Source organism: Callithrix jacchus, chromosome 9 (genome assembly GCF_049354715.1).
Source record: "Callithrix jacchus isolate 240 chromosome 9, calJac240_pri, whole genome shotgun sequence".
Lineage (NCBI taxonomy): Eukaryota > Metazoa > Chordata > Mammalia > Primates > Cebidae > Callithrix > Callithrix jacchus.
In genome coordinates, this window is record NC_133510.1 from 72446948 (window position 1) to 72464998 (window position 18051).

Sequence of the window (18051 nt, forward strand, 5' to 3'; positions counted from 1 at the left end):
GATTTTGGCTGTTATATTTTTATTTTTTTCTATTTCATCCTCTCTACAGGTTCATAAATCTCTTTTTTAAAGTTCGTTTTTTTCCTTTCTGTTGTTTAGATGGGATGATGTCTTTTGATGTATCTTTGAGTTCTGCTTTTGAACCCATCTAGTAATTTTAAAAAAATTTTTATTTCTGGAATTTTTCCAATTCTAGAATTTATGTTTAGTTTTTTCATGTGTAGTTTTGATTTATTTGCTGAGATTTTATTTATTTATTTTTTCACAAGCATATGCTTATCTGCTCCATTTAGCTTCTTAGAGTAGCTACTTTGAAGATCCTTGTCTGCTAATCCAATATCTGGATCGTTTCTGGGTTAGTGTTCAGTGTTTGTTCTGTCCCTCCAATCTAGGACACATTTCTCTGGTTCTTTATAGAGCAGGGATTCCAACCCCTGGCAGCAGACAGTACCTGTTCATGGCCTTTTAGGAACTGGGTTGCGCGAGCATTCCTGCCTGGGCTCCACCTTCTGTCACATCAGCAGCGGCATTAGATTCTTTTAGGAGCAGGAACCCTACACTCTGAACTGCATATACAAGGGGTCTAGGTTGCATGCGTCTTATGAAAATCTAACACCTGATAATCTGAGATGGAGCAGTTTCATCCCTAAACCATCCCCACCCCTACTACGTCCATGTCTTCCATATCAGTCCCTAGTGCCAAAAAGGTTGGGGATTGCTGGTGTAGAGTAGTTGTTTTACCTGGGCATTGGGAATGGCTGGATTCTTTTATATTCCTCAGAAGAGTATGGATACTTCTGTTTTAGTAGTCAATCACTTTGCTTAGACTCAAGTCCTGTTTAGTCTTGTTTTCTTTGGTTGGGTTGTGCGCAGTCTGCCCTATACATTGTGACTCAGGGATCAGCAAAAGACTTGGCAGAGTTATACACAGAATCTGGGGGTCCCCTGCTCTTATCTTTCTTTTCCAAGATTCTCTGTCACTTTTCATCAGCGGAGTTTGCCCCAAGATCTGTTTTCTGGTTATTCAGGCCAGAAAGGCTGTGGATTTCTATCGGAGGTTAGCTGTCCTGTGGCTCTGACTTCAACCAGCCCTCAGACTAAATGCTGTAAACAAGAAACTCACTGCATGCCAGTACCCTCTCCAAGCTCAGTGCCCTCCAGAATCTCCTTGCTTTTGTCCAGTTTCCAGTGTCTTTGGGTAGGTGGTGTTTTTCATTTTATGTTTGTTTTTTAAGTATTTCCAGCGTTTGGAGTGTTTCTCTATGAGAGGGTCAGATTTGGTAGTTTACCCATTATATAAGAAGGAAAAAACAGAAAGAGCTCTTTGTGATTCTTTAGCATTCCCTATTTGTCTGGTTTTGTTCTCTGTCTTTAATGTTAAAGGCTTTTTCAAAATGTCTGGTCCTTTATTTGTTCCTGTTTAAGAAGTTCTGTGTGTAAACCATTGTTCTCAAAGGATAAATTTCTTGATAGAATGATCAGGCAGGTGATGGGTGTTTCCTTGGTAACTTCAAAATACTACATTTTCCTCGAGTACATTCCATTTTTCTTGGGAACAGTATTCCAATTTCTCACTTGTGGGAAATCTGCTTGGATGCATGCAAAGCAGAGTTAAGGAAGAGACTCAGAGTTTAGTGTTCAGATTTTTAATGAATTCTTCCATTTTTCAGCCCTGTAGCTCAGCTACAGCAATAACTGTGCCTGGTAACCCCGTACCACAGTTTCCCTGGGGTCATTTCTCTAGAGAATAGACCTTTCCAACTTCTGCTGGGGTGATGGAGGTAGCTTTATAGGGTGGGGAAGTGTCCCGACCCGCGGGAGGAGCAACGCAGACCCTAGGGAGGGAGTGGGGATTAAGAGAGAGACAGGAGACACGAAGAATGGAGATAAGTCAAAGATCTGATCAAGTCTCGTTTACTAGGTACAAAGCAGTTGCTTATAAGCAAGCAAAGGCGGGAAGCTCTGAGTTCTGACGTCAGAAAGTAATCATGGAGACGAGGCTGCAGGCTGGCCTCCTGACTAAGAAGAACGTAAAACTTAGATAAGGGAAGCAGAAGCTTGAGCAACAAGATCACAAGATGGCTATCATGACGCTCAAGATGGCCACTGCTCCCTACAGGTCCCCCTTTTTTGTTTTATTTCATTTCGCTGGCTGCCTGTGGGGACCATGCCTGTCTTAGGTCAAGAGACACACCTGCAGTGATGCTTTTACCCTTACCCGTCATAGGGCGAGCGGGATTTGTATCCCGGTCTCCTGTCTTAGGCGGGAGCATCTTACTGCCAGGCTCTCAGGTTGCCCGTCATTGGGTAACTGGTCCATCTCACCAGGCAATGTCAGAGATGGTTGGCGGTGCTCATTGAGCTTCTACCGTAACCTTGATCCATCTCTATTTCCTGGTCGGCCATTTCCAGCTTATGGTAATGGACCTGTAGAGGTTGCATTTTTATGGCGTCAATTTGTTGTTTAACAAAAGCCATGACCTTGTTGAAGATAAGAGGTCCAACAGTGAGGAGTAGGAGGAACCCGACAAAAGGGCCGAGGAGGGGGAGGAGATAGGGGAGGAACCCATTCAACTCCCCCCACAGCGGATTATCGTAGAGTGCCTTTCTTCTTTCAGCCAAGTCTTCTTGCAGGGTTTTTATTTTATCTCTGACAACACCAGAACGGTTGGCGTAGAAGCAGCATTTTTCGTCTAATGCAAGGCGCAGCCCTCCTTTTTCAGCAGTAAGCAGATCTAGGCCTTGGCGGTTTTGCAGGACCACTTCGGCTAGGGAATCAAGCTGGTCTTGAATGATTTGTATGGTGGATGAGAGTAAATCAACATCATTAATTAGTTGAAGGAAAAGTTGATGGTAAGAGTGTAAGGAATAACCTAAACCTGCAGTTCCTGTGGTAAAGGCAGCAGTGACTCCGGGGGTAGCTAGTAGAGGAATGAACTGGATCGCCCTCTTGTTTCTACCTGCTATAACATCAAAACTGGGAAGGGGAACAGGGTATAATCCTCAGGGCTTAAGATATTCCCTGGGAGGGGTTATTATCCTCACACCCTGATGTTCCCTTACTGTCTATTTGTTTTACTCATCTTTCTGGCAACCATCTGGCAGAGTCTGCTTCCTTTGCATATACACAGACTGATCCTCTACCCCAAATCAATACGGGGTCAGGACTGTGCCAGGAGCCTGTCATAGGATCCTTCCACATCACGGATGCAAATTTTGTTTGAGTTTCTGATTGCCAATGGTGTTCTGCAGCGGAGTGTCCATTTTTGTCTAAAGTTAAAAAATTGAGTATAAATAGTGAATGTGCTATGAGGTTTCTGGGGGACCCCTTGATGGGGTACCATTCCCCCTTTTTTATTTTCTGAAGGGTAAGTTTTAAGGTGAGATGAGTTCTCTCAACTATTCCTTGGCCTTGAGGATTATAGGGGATGCCGGTTATATGCTGTATGTTTAATTGAGAGCAGAATCGGGCAAAGGCTGTGCTGGTATACCCTGGTCCATTATCGGTCTTAATTTTTTTGTGGACAGCCAAGGGTGGCAAAAGCAGACAGCAGGTGTCCAATGACATGTTTAGTGGCTTCTCCTGTTTGGAGTGTGGCAAACACATATCCACTACAGGTATCAATGCACACATGAACATATTTAAGATTGCCAAATTCTGAAACATGGGTTACATCCATCTGCCAGAGTGCATTGGGGACTAGGCCCCTAGGGTTGACCCCTAGATGGGGCACAGGTAAATGGGTGGCACATTGTGTGCATTTCTTAACTATTTGTCTAGCTTGTTCCCTGGTAATATGATGTAATAATCTAAGGGAGTGAGCATTAAGGTGGTGTAGGTTGTGTGTATGTTGAGCTTGAGATAATGGATTTTTAATTCCTGTGGCATATGCGTGAAAAATGCGGGTGGCTAGGTCGGCTTGTTGATTGCCTTGTGACAGTGGTCCAGGCAATCCTGAGTGGGCCCGCAAGTGTCCAATAAAGAAAGGATGGGTTCTGCTGATGATGAACTGTTGTAATTGTTTGAATAATTTTGCAGCTGAAGAGGTATGTTTGATGATGGGAGCTGTCTCTAAATTAGGTATGGATTGAGCAATGTATGCACTGTCAGTGTAAACGTTTAAGGTTTGATTAGGGAAAGCAGAGAATACTGCTATAACTGCTTGTAACTCAGTAAGTTGAGCTGAGGATGATTGGGTTTGAGATTGCACGGTACGGCCTTGAGTGACATAGGCAGCTATACCTGTAGATGAACCATCAGTGAACACTACGAGTCCATTGGGAATAGGTTCAGGTTTTGTGACCTTTGGAAAGATAAATTCATGTCTATTGGCAAAAGTAATCAACTTATGAGGGGGATAGTGATTGTCTAATTGTCCTGAAAAGGAAGCCAATGCTATAGGCCAAGCTCCAGCAGTTTGCATAAGCCACTGAACTTGTTTTTTACTGTATGGCTGGATAATTAAGGAAGGTTCATAACCAAAATATTCCTTGCCTATTGTTCGGCCTTGGATAATTAGATTAGCTACCATAAGGTAGTATGGTTCAAGGACTCTTTTTGGCGTGTTAGGGAGGTGTACCCACATGAGCGGAGCGGTTTGCCAAAATACAGCGGTAGGGGATAATGAGGTTTGGCAAATGATAAATTGGAGTGGCTTGCTATAATCTACAAAGGTGATGGTTTGATGATTAATGGCATGTTCTACAGTTTGAATAGCCTGTATGCCTTCAGAGGTTAACTCGCGAGGTGATGTGGGGTTTGGGTCCCCATTTAGAATATCATAAAGTGGTTTGAGATCTGCTTTACATAGTTTTAAATGAGGTAGCAGCCAATTAATATCTCCCAATAACTTCTGAAAGTCATTGAGTGTCTTCAGTTTATCTAGCCTGAGTTGTACCTTTTGTGTAGTAATTTGGTTTCCTTTTAGCTGGAAGCCTAAATATGTATAGGAATCTGTGAGTTGCACCTTTTCAGGAGCTATTAACAGACCATGTTGAGTAAGATATGTTTGCAAAGCTTTAAAACAAGACAAAACATCCTGTCCAACTTTTCCTGCTAAAAGAATATCATCCATATAATGGATAATATAGATTTCTTTCCAGGTGTCTCTAACAGGTTGAATGGCTAAGGCAACAAAAGATTGGCACAAGGTTGGACTATTGGCCATGCCTTGAGGTAACACTTTCCAGTGATATCTTTTCATAGGTTCCTTAAAATTCGTAGAAGGCACACTGAAAGCAAAACGTTTTTGATCATCTGGATGTAATGGAATGGTAAAGAAACAGTCTTTTAAATCAATAACAATCTTATAGTAATTTAAGGGTATGGCGATGGGAGAAGGGAGCCCGGGTTGTAGGGCCCCCATGAGGGCCATGGATTTATTAACTTCTCTAAGATCTTGTAGCAATCGCCATTTTCCTGACTTTTTCCTTATAATGAAGATTGGTGTGTTCCAAGGAGAATTGCTAGGTTCTATATGCCCCTCTTGCAACTGTTCCTGTACCAGTTGTTATGCGGCAGCTAATTTTTCTAAGGAGAGGGGCCATTGGTCAACCCATATGGGGTTGTCTGACAACCAGGTAATTTTGTCTGCATGGGCTACAGGACAGACTGCGGCCCCTATTGAAAATGTCCTATTCCTGTCCTGTCTCTTTTTGATTTAGTTTCTATAGGGCTTAAGATCCCAGTTTGGTTCTTTCCTAACCCAGTACCGGGCACGTATCCGTGTTTAAGCATCTGGGCGGCAATGATCTCATAGGGCTACCTATGACCATACCTATCTGAGCTAGCAAATCCCTTCCCCAAAGGTTGAAGGGTAGGCCTGCAACAATATAGGGTTGGATTTGGCCTTGATTTCCTGTCTTATCTTCCCATTTTAGCATTTTTGTACTTTTCTCAGGATTCTTACTCTGCCCAATACCAGTGAGATGAGTAATAGTAGCACTTATTGGCCATGTGACAGGCCACTGGGTTTTGCTAATTATGGTCACATCTGCTCCGGTATCCACTAGCCCAGTAAACTCCTTTCCATCTAGCCATAATGTCATCATGGGCTTGTTAGGAGATATCGCTTCTGCCCAATAGACGTCAGAGGAACCAAAGCCTAAGTTACCTCTGTCCCTTTTTACAATTCTATTACTGGTTTTACAAAGAGGTAAAAGCAAGAGCTATGCAAATCTCTGTCCAGGGGAGACAGTACTTATGACCTTAGGAGAGGTTGCCATAACTTTGATTTCTCCTGTGTAATCATTATCTATTACTCTGGGGAGGACTTGCAGGCCTTGTAGAGTGAGGCCACTTTGCCCTAGAATAAGTCCAAAAGAACCTTCAGGCAGGGGCCCAAAGATGCCTGTAGGCAATGCCTAAACCCCCATTTCAGGTGTTAGTACTGTGTGGGAGGTGGAACAGAGGTCCAATCCTGCACTTCCTGTTGTGGCTCGGCAGAGGCTTGAAACGAATTGTTGGTTGGAGGAACAAAGCTGACTGCCCCATAGATTTGTTTTTGCTTGGGGGCCTGGGGCTAGCCCCTCATCCCGTTTCCCTGATGTGGGGAAAGTGGTTGCCCTTGGGCATCTCTTTTCGATTTACATTCATTTGCCCAATGTTTCCCTCTCTTGCATCGGGGGACACAAGCCAGGGACTTCAGTATTAAGGGAGAGTTTCTTATCAGCATTACAATCCTTAGCATAGTGACCACTGGTGCCACATTGAAAGCACCTATTTTTTGACTGATTAGATAAGAACTGTCTCACAGTGTAGCCCTGTAGGGCTGCAGCCATAGCTAGTCCTTGTTGATAAGCTGAACCTATGTCTGAACACAGACGTATATACCCTGAGAGGTCTGTTTTCTTCTTATAAGGGCGGATAGCCGCTTGGCAGGCAGCATTGGCATTCTCAAATGCCAGTTGTTTAACAAAATCTGTGCCCGCATCTGCATTGCCAAAAATTCTGCCCACCGCTGTAATAAGGCGATGTACAAATTCTGAAAAAGGTTCATCTGGCCCTTTCCATTAACCAAGTGGATCTCTTTTTCTGGTTTAAAGATTTAACTTTAGGTCTATCGGATCCTTGGGTGTGCCCTTTAGATCCTCTTTTGGTTTTTTCTAAAGGTGGACTTTGGCTCTCGGAGGGGCACTGTGACCCTCCGGGCGCTCCCTTCTCGGAGTCACTATCAAAAGACAACAGATCCTCTTCCTTATTAACTTGTGGCGATTGCGCCTCTTCATTTACAGACAATTGCTTGGAGTCATCTGGACTCTTAGCACTGCCGAAGTTGCTCTTATCGAGTTCCCCTTTTAGGAGAGACTCTCCCTGGGAGATTACATTGGCAATGAGGGGATTGTGGCGTCTCTGAGTTAAAATTTCATCTATTAAGTTCCAATAAGAAAAAGCTGTGACTGGGACCTTTTCGGGTCCGAAAGTACTGTAATAATCTTTCAAAGCATCTCCTACCCTTTTCCACCGTTTTTGGTCTGTGGTTCCTTCCTGGGGAAACCAAGGGCAGACATCCTGGATGGATATAGTCAAAATATTTACACAATTGTTTTATTTTCACCTTTACTCCTCGCGCCTTTAAAGCCTTACTTAAACTCTCTATAAACAACTCATGCTGGCTGATTTCCTGTCCCATATTCGCCGTCCGCTTACCGGAGCGCAAGTCCGTGGCAGGCTCCCACGATGCTCTTTCCTCCGGGTTTTCTCAATCCTTCTGTGCCGGCTGACCTCGACGGCGTCCCTCACTGTACCCCTCGTACTCGAGCCCCACGTTGGGCGCCAGTCTGTCCCGACCCACGGGAGGAGCAACGCAGACCCTAGGGAGGGAGTGGGGATTAAGAGAGAGAGACAGGAGACGCGAAGAATGGAGACAAGTCAAAGATCTGATCAAGTCTCGTTTACTAGGTACAAAGCAGCTGCTTATAAGCAAGCAAAGGCGGGAAGCTCTGAGTTCTGACGTCAGAAAGTAATCATGGAGACGAGGCTGCAGGCTGGCCTCCTGACTAAGAAGAACGTAAAACTTAGATAAGGGAAGCAGAAGCTTGAGCAGCAAGATCACAAGACGGCTATCATGACGCTCAAGATGGCCACTGCTCCCTACAGGGAAGCTGATCTAAGGGTCCAGTTGTTTCTTGTTCAGATGTTTAACCAATCCTTTGTTTTCAGCTCCACCCTTACCTCTGAAGGCAGAAGGTCATGGTGACATCTGTGTCCTGGGCCTTTTGAGTTTTGATTCGAAAACTTCTTGTCAGCTCCCTCTGTTCCCTCCACCATTTCCAGGCAGTCTTGGTTTTGTGTGTGTGTGTGTGTGTGTGTGTGTGTGTGTTTCTGCTGGTTTGGTTACCATCTATCCTATTTCTGTCTGCTGCCATGCTATTGAAATTTGGTCTTCTGGGGTCTTTGCTTACATTCTCTATATGCTTTGGTGTTTACGTCTCTTTATGTCTTTACATTCATTTGAGTGGGGTTTTTGGAGGAGGGTAGATGTGTTTTCTCTCATTCTTATTAATAGGAAGTGAATAAATTATAAGGAGAAAACACAACTTTTCTGGTAAATGATAAAAGCAAACTTTTCATCATATTATATTGGATTTTTAAACAACATACTAAACTTGAAGCTTCCTCTCCAAGCAAGAGAATCGAGTAGAGGTTGGGATGCTTGAGTATGATGCAGCACTATAGAGATGCTGAGCTATAAGAACCTTGTAGGTCTTTTGGATAAGAGATTTTCACACTTCTTTAGTGGTAATACACATTTTTTAAAAATAAAATTTTACTGGCCAGGTGCTGTGACTCATGCCTGTAATCCCAACACTTTGGGAGGCCAAGGTGGGCAGATCACTTGAGGTCAGGAGTTCAAGACCAGCCTGGCTAAAATGGTGAAACTCCATCTCTACTAAAAATACAGAAACTAGCCAGGTGTGGTGGTGGGCACCTGTAATCCCAGCTACCTGGGAGACTGAATCAGGAGAATTGCTTGAACCTGGGAGGCAGAGGTTGCAATCACCCGAGATCATGCCACTGTACTCCAGCTTGGCGACAGAGTGAAAATCCATCTCAAATAAATAAATGAATGAATGAAATAAAATTTTACTTGCACTTCAATATATAAAACAGAAAAAGTTGTTTTCTCCCCAACCCTTTAAAGTGTTCTTGTTATAAAACTCAGCTCCTTTCAAGAGCTTTGGGATCCCCTAGAACACAAATGGAAAATCATTACTATAGGGACAGCAATGTACATTGTCCTGGCCCAAACAGTATGTACAACCATTTTTTTTCTGGTATAGGAATGTTAAGAAGTAATTATTTTTAAAAAATCTATTGATAGATAATAGACATATATATATATTGGGGAGTAACTGTGATGATTTAAGACATTCATGTAATTTGTAAAGTCAGTGCCATTGGGATATCTGTCACTTTAAATATTTGTCCTGTCTTTATAAGAAGCAATAATATTAAACTTTGATGGACACTTAATATGTTTGTGGCATTATGTTATGGGCTTTATATACATGATCTCATTTAATTCTCACAACAATGCTGGGAGGTAGATGTAATCACTATTTCCATTTTGTAGGTGAGGAAATGGAGGCCTGGAGAGGGTAAGTACTTGTTCATGGATACACGGCTAGGAAGTGGAAGAGCTGGGACCCAAAGCCCGCTCACTTAACCACGACATGACCCTGAGCATGGTCTGATGGCCCTCACTTCCCAAGCCCCTCAGGTGCCCACATGCCCAACACCTGGAACCATCATTGTGGGGGCTGTATACTGAGGGTTGCCTCCTATTTGTGACAGAAATATAATAGAGTGAAACAAAAATGCAATGCATGTCTCTAATCTTCAGGCAACGGCAGCTCCCAGTCACCCCACCCTATTCTGCATCTGACTCCTGCTCTCCTCTGCAGGTCAAAGGTGAGTGGGACCCACCTTCCACACATCTTGCACTGTTGCTCTTTTTCTTGGACTCTGGGCAGTGAGAAAGGGGCACTTCTTGCTTGTGTCTCTCCCCAGGTGCATGCTGCCGGACCCCGAGGCCCACAGCTGGGAGGACTCCAGCTCCTTTTCTCCACCCCGCAGCTGCCCCTGCGATGCCGCCGGTGCACCCACTGCAGGTCACCTCTGGAATGGGCGACTCCAGCCAAATCCACGGAGGTTTTCACAGCTGCCACTCAAACGCCAGTCATCTTGCCACCCACCTGGACCAATCCGTGTCCTCCCATATGGGGATAAGTTGTTCTTACCATCAGCAGCCTCTGTGCCATAGCCCTGGGTAAAGAAAAAGATAATTAGTCATTCAAAGACTTCTGCAAAAAGTCTCGGAGCAGCCTGCCTCTGGCAGGGACGTAGAAAGACTGCACAGTGGAGTCCTGTCCAGGAGATGGCAGTGTTGAGACATATATAGGACGTCGCGAAGTCCCAGTGTTCTTGGCTTAGACAATCTTTTAATTAAAAACCCTCTAAATCCAAGGTCCTCCTTCAGTCAAAAGCTAAAATGTCAGTGAGGTTCTAGATGATGGGGAAACACTGTACGTATGCAGCAGCAGCTAGACTATCGAAGGGAATTGTGAATGAACTCTTAAAGAAATATCTGCTAATTAAGCATTAACGAATGTTCTTTTCTCCTTTTCTTTCTTTTCTTCTCTCTTCTGGATCTAGAGGGTGCCAAAAAGAGTAAAGGCCATCAAAAATTGTGGTAAAACTCCACTTGAAAAAAAAATCGTCGTGTGTAAAATGTATACCTATATTTTAAGTCTGTATCTTCTCTGTCTCAGTGAGTACTCTGCCATTGTAAACACTGTCAATTTATCTTTCATATTGGTGAATCTCAGGTCTACTTGATCAAGGAAAACTGAGTTTCAGCCTAGTAGGGCTCAAAGAACCTTAACTAACTGGAATTAGACTTAGGAAAGCAGAGAGCAGTGACCTGGGAGATTACATTTTATTTAATATAACATGGTGCGCAAGGAAGAATCCTAACCTTCATTTTGGTGTCTTGATTTCAGAGCCTCATTGCCTCCAGCCAAGAAGAGAAAGTGCACGCAGGCACTAGAGGACTCCGGGGACTGCCGAGTGTGGGCCCACCACTGCAGACCAAGTGAGCAAACCTGAGCGGGGACAAGGGCAATGCCATCAAAGCCTTCCGCATTAAATTAAGGCTTTTTACCAGCCTTTGAGCAGCCCTACAAAAGTTTCCTTCTCACAGAAGAGCAATGATAGGCTCTGGAAGTTTGATTCTTTCCTCTTGACATACCTTTCATGCAGGCAGGGTCACAAAGATCCTCCAAGGAAGAGATGCGGTTTTTCTCTCTTGGGTGCAGGTGAAATGCCAATCTTTCAATTTCAAGGACAATGTGTCTCAGAGGATCCAGGCTCCAGGCCTGTGGAAGCTGTGCAATGTGGCAGCGCCTTCAAGAACCTGCTGCTGTGCCCATTGCAATGTTGCAATCCTTCTCAACCTTAATGTGCACAAAATAGCTGGAGGATGTTGGTAAAATGCAGACTCTGATTGAGTCTCTAGGGTCTGAGGTCTGCATTTCCAACAAGCTCCCAGGTGATGGCGATGCTGCTGGCTCATGGAAGGCACTCTGAGAAGCTAGAACAGGGAGGTGGAAAGTTGAACTCTTCCTCAAACTGACTTCAAATTGGCAAATTCCCAGTGGATGTTTGAAATTTTGTAAAATCATTTTAGCAGTCTTTCAACAAGTCATCTAATGCCCAAGCAGTCAGCCTACCTGGTTTTGTTTTTTTTTTTTTTGGTCTTATATAACCATATAACATGTCATGTTTTGAGCTAAGAGCCTGATTAACAAAGTAGGCTTTTGAAGTCTAAAGATTTGAACTTCGAAATTTTTAGAGTAAATGCTATGGCACATAGTAAGGGTAAAGGATGACACTTTAGTCCGGCTTCTGTTTGTTTGTTTTTGTAGAAATGGGTTTCGCTAAGTTGCCCAGGCTGATCTCGAATTCGTGGCTTCAAGTGACTCCCCCATCTCAGCCTCCCAAAGTCTTTGGATTGCCGGCATGAGCCACCATGTCTGGCCTCAACCCAATTCTATTAGCCACTGCAAATGGCTAATGTGGGCAGTGTGAACAAATTCACCGTACCAAGTCCCATTTCTTCTATCTGCATTTGTCAGCTTGGCAAGAGGTTGAAGATTTTCTTCTTGGGCCTCCCATCCCACCATTGTTCCCAAACTCTAGAGGTTTACACTGTCCAGAAAGGAGATGTGTGTGGCCTCACCCAAGTGGGAAAAAACACAACCTCTCCAGCTGGGGCTGCTGCCTTTACCTTTAACAGTCCATGGTAAGATCTGATTCTCTGAGGGACCTCTGGCGTCAGCTCCAGCATGCGCTGTGGAGGCCTTCTTTGGGTGATGACTTCACCCTGTTAGTCAAGTCCCACCCATCTCCTGGGAGTACAGTCTCAGAATTGCACTGGGCATCCATCCATCATATCAACTGAACCTCAAACTGCCTCCTTTCTTTTTATATGCATCCAACATGGTCAGCAGTTTCTCACCATTTTTTCCCCAACCTTAGAAACACAAAATGCTAATTAAAGTCCCATTTGTGGATAAGATAGAGCTCTCCATCTACCTCCCCATGCAAGGCTACCCTAAATTCTTCAGGGATCCCCACATCTAACCTGCAGCTTTTTTTATGATTCTCAAACATAAAAGGCTGAGTAAATTCCTAGCCAGATGGGGGAACCATCTGTTCATTCTCCTGTAGATGTACTAGCTCACTAAGGGATACAAGTCAAGTCATCCAAGAATTTCCTCGTCAAACCAGATTGCTGCTCAAATTGTCCTGGCCATCCCAGAGTTAAGCTCCATCCTGTGATGGTTTTCTGCTGGATGTCCCAGAAAGGCCATTGATTCTTCACCATCTTCAGAGAACAACCATGGAAGAATGACTGAAATTACTAGGATTTCCAACAGATAGGAAATCCTATATCCCTTGTTTAAGTCCTATTCACAGGTCACTGAAAAACTGAGTAAAGGTAACTGATTCCAGACAACAGTTCCAGAATGAAAATGAGCAGGTTCTCAGGACCAAAAAATAAGAAAGACACAAAACACAGCATGGAGTTAATCCAAATGCCACATTCTTATTACATTTTGTATTTTTAGCAAAAGTTTTCTAGTCATTAATTCCTATTTGATGTTGCAGGGGCCAAGGGTTTCTACAAAGGTCCTGGGGAAGCAGCTCATTACTAGAAAAAGGAGGAGGTTATGCCAGTGTTATAGACAGAAGGATCACTGATTTTTGATAAGAAATGTCTTAAATTAATCAATAAAGCTTTCCTAGTGCCATCCTCCTCAGTAGTACACTTTGCCCAAATGTTCCAAGATCCCCCTTTATAGGCCTGAAAATGTAGAATCACTGGGTTGGTGTGGGCAAATGTAAAATTTTGCTGAGAGAGGAAGTGCTGGTAGGTAGGCTCCTACCAGCTGGTTCCTGGCCCTACTTGGTCTTAACCCCAAATAAAAAAAAAAAACGGTTCATGGCCTCCCTGGGAGGCTTCAACCCTCTATTATTTTGAAGCTTAAAAACAAAGGGTTTTCCAGCCCTAGAGCCATGGCCAGCGGCCCACAGTAAGAGGTAAACTGGCTGAATTCACACTGCAGCATCTGAAAAAGTACCTGTCTTGTCTCTCCAGGAATCTGGGATTCTCAGAGAGTTATTTTTCTTGATTATGAAATGAGAATAATAATTTTGACTTTACTCATTTCTAAGACTTTTTGAAGTAAGTTAGGCAAACATAATTTGAAAAGCATTCAAATGCAAGCTATCAGTTTTCTCCAAAAGGTCTGGACTTAGGCAGTTTGCTACTTTTACATTCTCACTTCTGTTAGATTTTCTCAAGAGATCCTCAGTCTAGCATGAAGTGAAGAGAAAGGTTTGAATCCCAGCTCTTCCACTTAACAGCTGTGACACTGGGAAAGTTATTTCAGGTCTTTGAAAGTCAGTTTCCACATTTGTTAAATGAGATTAAGAAACCTTATCTCATAACCACTTAGAAATGTTTTTTTGGCAGTATCTACTAAAGCATGTCCTGCAACCTGGTGATTCCACACCTAGAAGTATACTTAGCAGGAATGTGCGCATATGCCCACCAAATACATGCATAGGAATGTCCAGAGCAGCATTACTTACACCACAAACTGAAAAGATCCTAAATGGCCATCAACAGCAAGATAAATTGTAGTATATTTATACAGTGGAGTACAATACGGCAATGAGAATGAGCAAAGGACTGCCATTTGCAACACTAATGAATGAATACCATAAACATACTGTTGGGCAAAAGAGGCCAGTGAGGCCAGGCATGGTGGCTCATGTCTATAATCCCAGCACTTTGAGAGGCCGAGGTGGGTGGATTGCTTGAGCCCAGAGGTTTGAGACCAGACTAGGCAACAAAGTGAGATCCTGTCTCTACAAAAAAGTAAAAATAAAAAATAAAAAAATAGCCAATGTGGTGGCACGTACCTGTGGTCCCAACTACACAGAAGGCTGGGGTGGGAGGATAGCTTCAGCCCAGGAAGTTGAAGCTACAGTGAGCTATGATTGTGCCATTGCACTCCAGCCTGGGCAGTGGAGCAAAACCCTGTCTTTAAAAAAAAAAAAAGGCCAGCTCAGCATATAAGATTATATATTATGTCATAGTATTTCATTTCTATAAACTGTGCTATGGTATTAGATTTTAGGGTAGTGATCAGTCTTGGGCAGGAGAGACTAATTATTGGTAGGGGACATGTGGGTGTCCCCTGGAGGACTAAAAGGTTCCTGTACCATTAGATCATTTTGTAAATTATAAAATTGTGTACTCATGATCTGTATACTCTTCTTGATGTATAGTGTCCTTCAAAAAGGAACGTTTATGGAACAAAAGATTCTTACCTGGGAGATAGTTTAAGAAGCTGATGGAATACTATGTAAAGTATCTGGGAAAGCATCTGTGGTGTAGAAAGCCCACAAAGTAGCAGACACTGTTAGTCGTACTGATATGAATAAGTTCTAGCTAGCCTCACGTGTGTGCCTTGGGTTTCGGTGTGGGCCTGTAATCCCAGATTCTGGTCCCTAGGGTTTTCCCAGCTGATAGCCATCTTCCAGAGAAGCCACAACTGTGTCACCCCTACTGGAGCGGCTGCTCTGATACCCTTACTGTTGTGATGACAAAGGCAGGAAATGCTGTTATTTTTTAGGACAATCTCCCTGACCCTGTCCACCTTCCCCATCAGTGTCTGGAGAAGTGGAGCTGGCTTTTGGCTGCATGCCTTGAAACATTGACCTTGCTGCACGCTTGAGTAGGAAAGGGCATAATTTAGCCAGTATTCAGTCAGGCACATGGGTTAGTTATTTCACATTAGATAGAGCTACGGTGGAGGCCAAGAACAGAAGTATTTCCCAAGACTTCTTAGGAAACACTGAGCTACGTATGCTGAAACAAGGACAGTGATGATGACAGTGCCAGTGATCATAGCTGAAGGCACCGTTGTTTAAACTCTTACTAGTGGCAGACACTGTGTTCTGCACTTTGCAGTCATGGCCTCCTTGAACCCTTCAACAACCCTGGGAAGTAACATAATTAATCCCATTTTGCAGATGAAAACAATGAAGCTGACAGAGCTTAAATCATTTTTGTAAGATTGCCTTAGCCCTTAATTGTAGAGTTGTGATTCAAACCCAGGACTGTCTCGATTTGAAACTCCCAAGTTCTTTGGCCCTTTCTCCACTGTAGGAGAGAGGAAGATAAGAAAGAAAGAAGTATGTTCTCTCTTTCTCTCAATTTGGTGTAAGCAGGATGTTTCTTTTCTTTCTTCTTTTGTTTTTTTTTGACAATATTTTAGACCGGGTAGCTTTTGGAGGAGTGAGAGCACGAAGAGCATCTTGCATTGTCCACTTCATGTGTTTGTAGCTGGGAAAAAAGTTTTTCAGGGTTTTGAGAAATCTTCCTAAAATTGGCATTTTATGAAAACAAAAAATGCGTATTTTGCTTAAGTGACATTTAATAGCAATACCCCAAGAGAAATGCTTTTTTTTTTTTTTTTTTTTTTTGACATTTGGGATGAAAAGTAGCTCTATTTATTTGTTTTGGGAAGTCCTCAATGGAAGTATAAAGAAAGGAAAAGTTTGATGATTAAAAAACAACCCAGCTCCTTTCTCCTGTGTTCTCTAAGCTGTGGGCTAAGTGGATACATTCAATAGGAGCTGGAGTCCTATTTGTACATTGTTACTGACAGCCTGAACCTGGTCTCACAAACACCCACTATTTCCCATTCCCTCCGGATGCCAAGCATGAGTGATGGTAGAGGAGTTAAAAGAAAAGGAACAGCAACCATGCCAATAGCATTTTACATAAAATTATCTGAGGTTGAATCCATATGGTTCAGAAGGCATACTCAAATTAAGACAAGTTGCAAGGATTATGCAAAATAGGAGGTTGCACATGTGAAATTGCTGTTATTTGACCATTTTTGACATAGAAAAGTGGCAGTTTTCTACAGTTGATATTGCACACTAACAAGATTTTCTCTGTTACTTTATCTTGGTTCTAGCTTCTGAAACTGCTTTCACTTCCATTATGTCATTCTCTCTTCTCGTGTAATGCTGTAATGTGTAAAGATGGCATGACACATGTTTTTAATTTCTATTTTGCAGTTGAGGGAAGTAAGACGCCAAGTGAATAACTGCTCTAAGTTCAAAAAGCTGGACCACAGAAGCTTAGAGCCACAAAAGACCTGCCAAAATCAAAATAGATTGGTTGCAATGAACAAAAACAACGAAAAATGTTTTTAAAAAGCAAACCCTCAAACTGCCTTGTGCAAAAAAGCAAAATAACAACAACAAAACAAGTAAAAAACAAAATCAAGGGATCTATTGGCTCCGTAACCTGAAGGTTTAGAATTGGGTCCCAGAACTCAGATGACATCATCAGGACTGGGTGCCCTTCATTTTTAACTCTGCCTTCTGCTGTGCTGGCATCATTCCCATATGCCTTTCCCTCATGTCCCCACATGGTGTCAGCAGCTGTTGGGGATGTATCTTGCAGGTTCAAACCTCATAGAGAAGAGTGAGCATCCCCAAAGTGCTGAGATCCATTCTGCTTGAATTGGGATAGGCCACATATCCACTGCTGACGCAATTACTGATGCGAGGACCGAATGCTGTACTTTGATTGATTGAACTAGGTCACCTACCCTCCTGGCTCTGGGAGTCTGGGAATGGACTTCACTGCAACCACACAGACTGAAAAAGAAGAGAAGCTATGCAGGATGTAGAGTAGATAGATATTAGGGACAAAGTTGCCAACAAGTGTTCACCCCCACCCTTTGACATTACTGACCCTAGGCTGCTCCTTTGACGGATGAGAAAAAGAGGTCAGCAGCACACTTTCTACCCCCAGCACATGACACTTCCCCAGTCACTCTGCCTTCCACATGGCCCACTCATTAGCACCATGCTGCTAGCTGTGAGTCTAGGAAAAACAGCCTGGAAGGAAGGCTCTGATCCACCTGTTTCTTTGCAGTGACAAGTAGGAGTCACAGCAGTGAAGTCCAGAACCCTGACAGTGAGGGACAGAACGGGATGCCTACAGACCAGTGCTCTCGTGCTCTGAAGTGGCAGCCATACCATAGTGGTCCTTGGCACAGCTTATTAAACAGTCATTACGAAAAACTGTAAGTGGCCTTGGGTGGGCTGGCGAGTGAGGGGAGAAAGACAGTGCCAAAGCTTAGTACTGAGTTCAAGCACTGGAGCTTTGATGCCACCTCTGCTCAAGTGGGGCAAGGCAATGAGAAAATGTCTGTCTTATTCCTCAGTTTTTGCATACTAACAAATAAATAGTTGGGACATGGGTTTCTGGCCTTCAGAAAGCCAGACTTATAATTCTATTTGATTATAATTTAACCAGTAAATAATGGAGAAAGAAGGAATGTTTCTGGGATTACATGCCAGTTTAAAAACTGGAATATAGACATTCCCCAAATCCCCAACATGTAATCCTGCAGTTAATTTACAAGGCCATAAAATACTTTTCTGAGGGC

At 43.3% G+C, this 18051-nt stretch overlaps 1 protein-coding gene across 12 annotated transcripts in view; it reads left to right on the plus strand.

Annotated features, from left to right (window-relative positions):
* MYRFL (myelin regulatory factor like) overlaps positions 1 to 18051 on the plus strand; it is a 135846-nt gene that overhangs the window by 49446 nt on the left and 68349 nt on the right. For 8 of the 12 annotated variants that reach the window (XR_013521925.1, XR_013521924.1, XM_054238596.2 and 5 more), the window contains exons 3-7: positions 9576 to 9600; positions 9846 to 9913; positions 10013 to 10271; positions 11005 to 11096; positions 17535 to 17685. Coding sequence is in view for 10 of the 12 variants with exons in the window: in XM_054238596.2 (XP_054094571.2) it covers positions 9576 to 9600; positions 9846 to 9913; positions 10013 to 10271; positions 11005 to 11096; positions 17535 to 17685 (595 nt within the window). In the remaining 2 variants the exon portion in view is untranslated. The remainder of the gene's footprint in view (positions 1 to 9575; positions 9601 to 9845; positions 9914 to 10012; positions 10272 to 11004; positions 11097 to 17534; positions 17686 to 18051) is intronic. The other 4 variants (XM_054238597.2, XM_054238599.2, XM_078336855.1 and 1 more) reach the window with 2 other exon arrangements.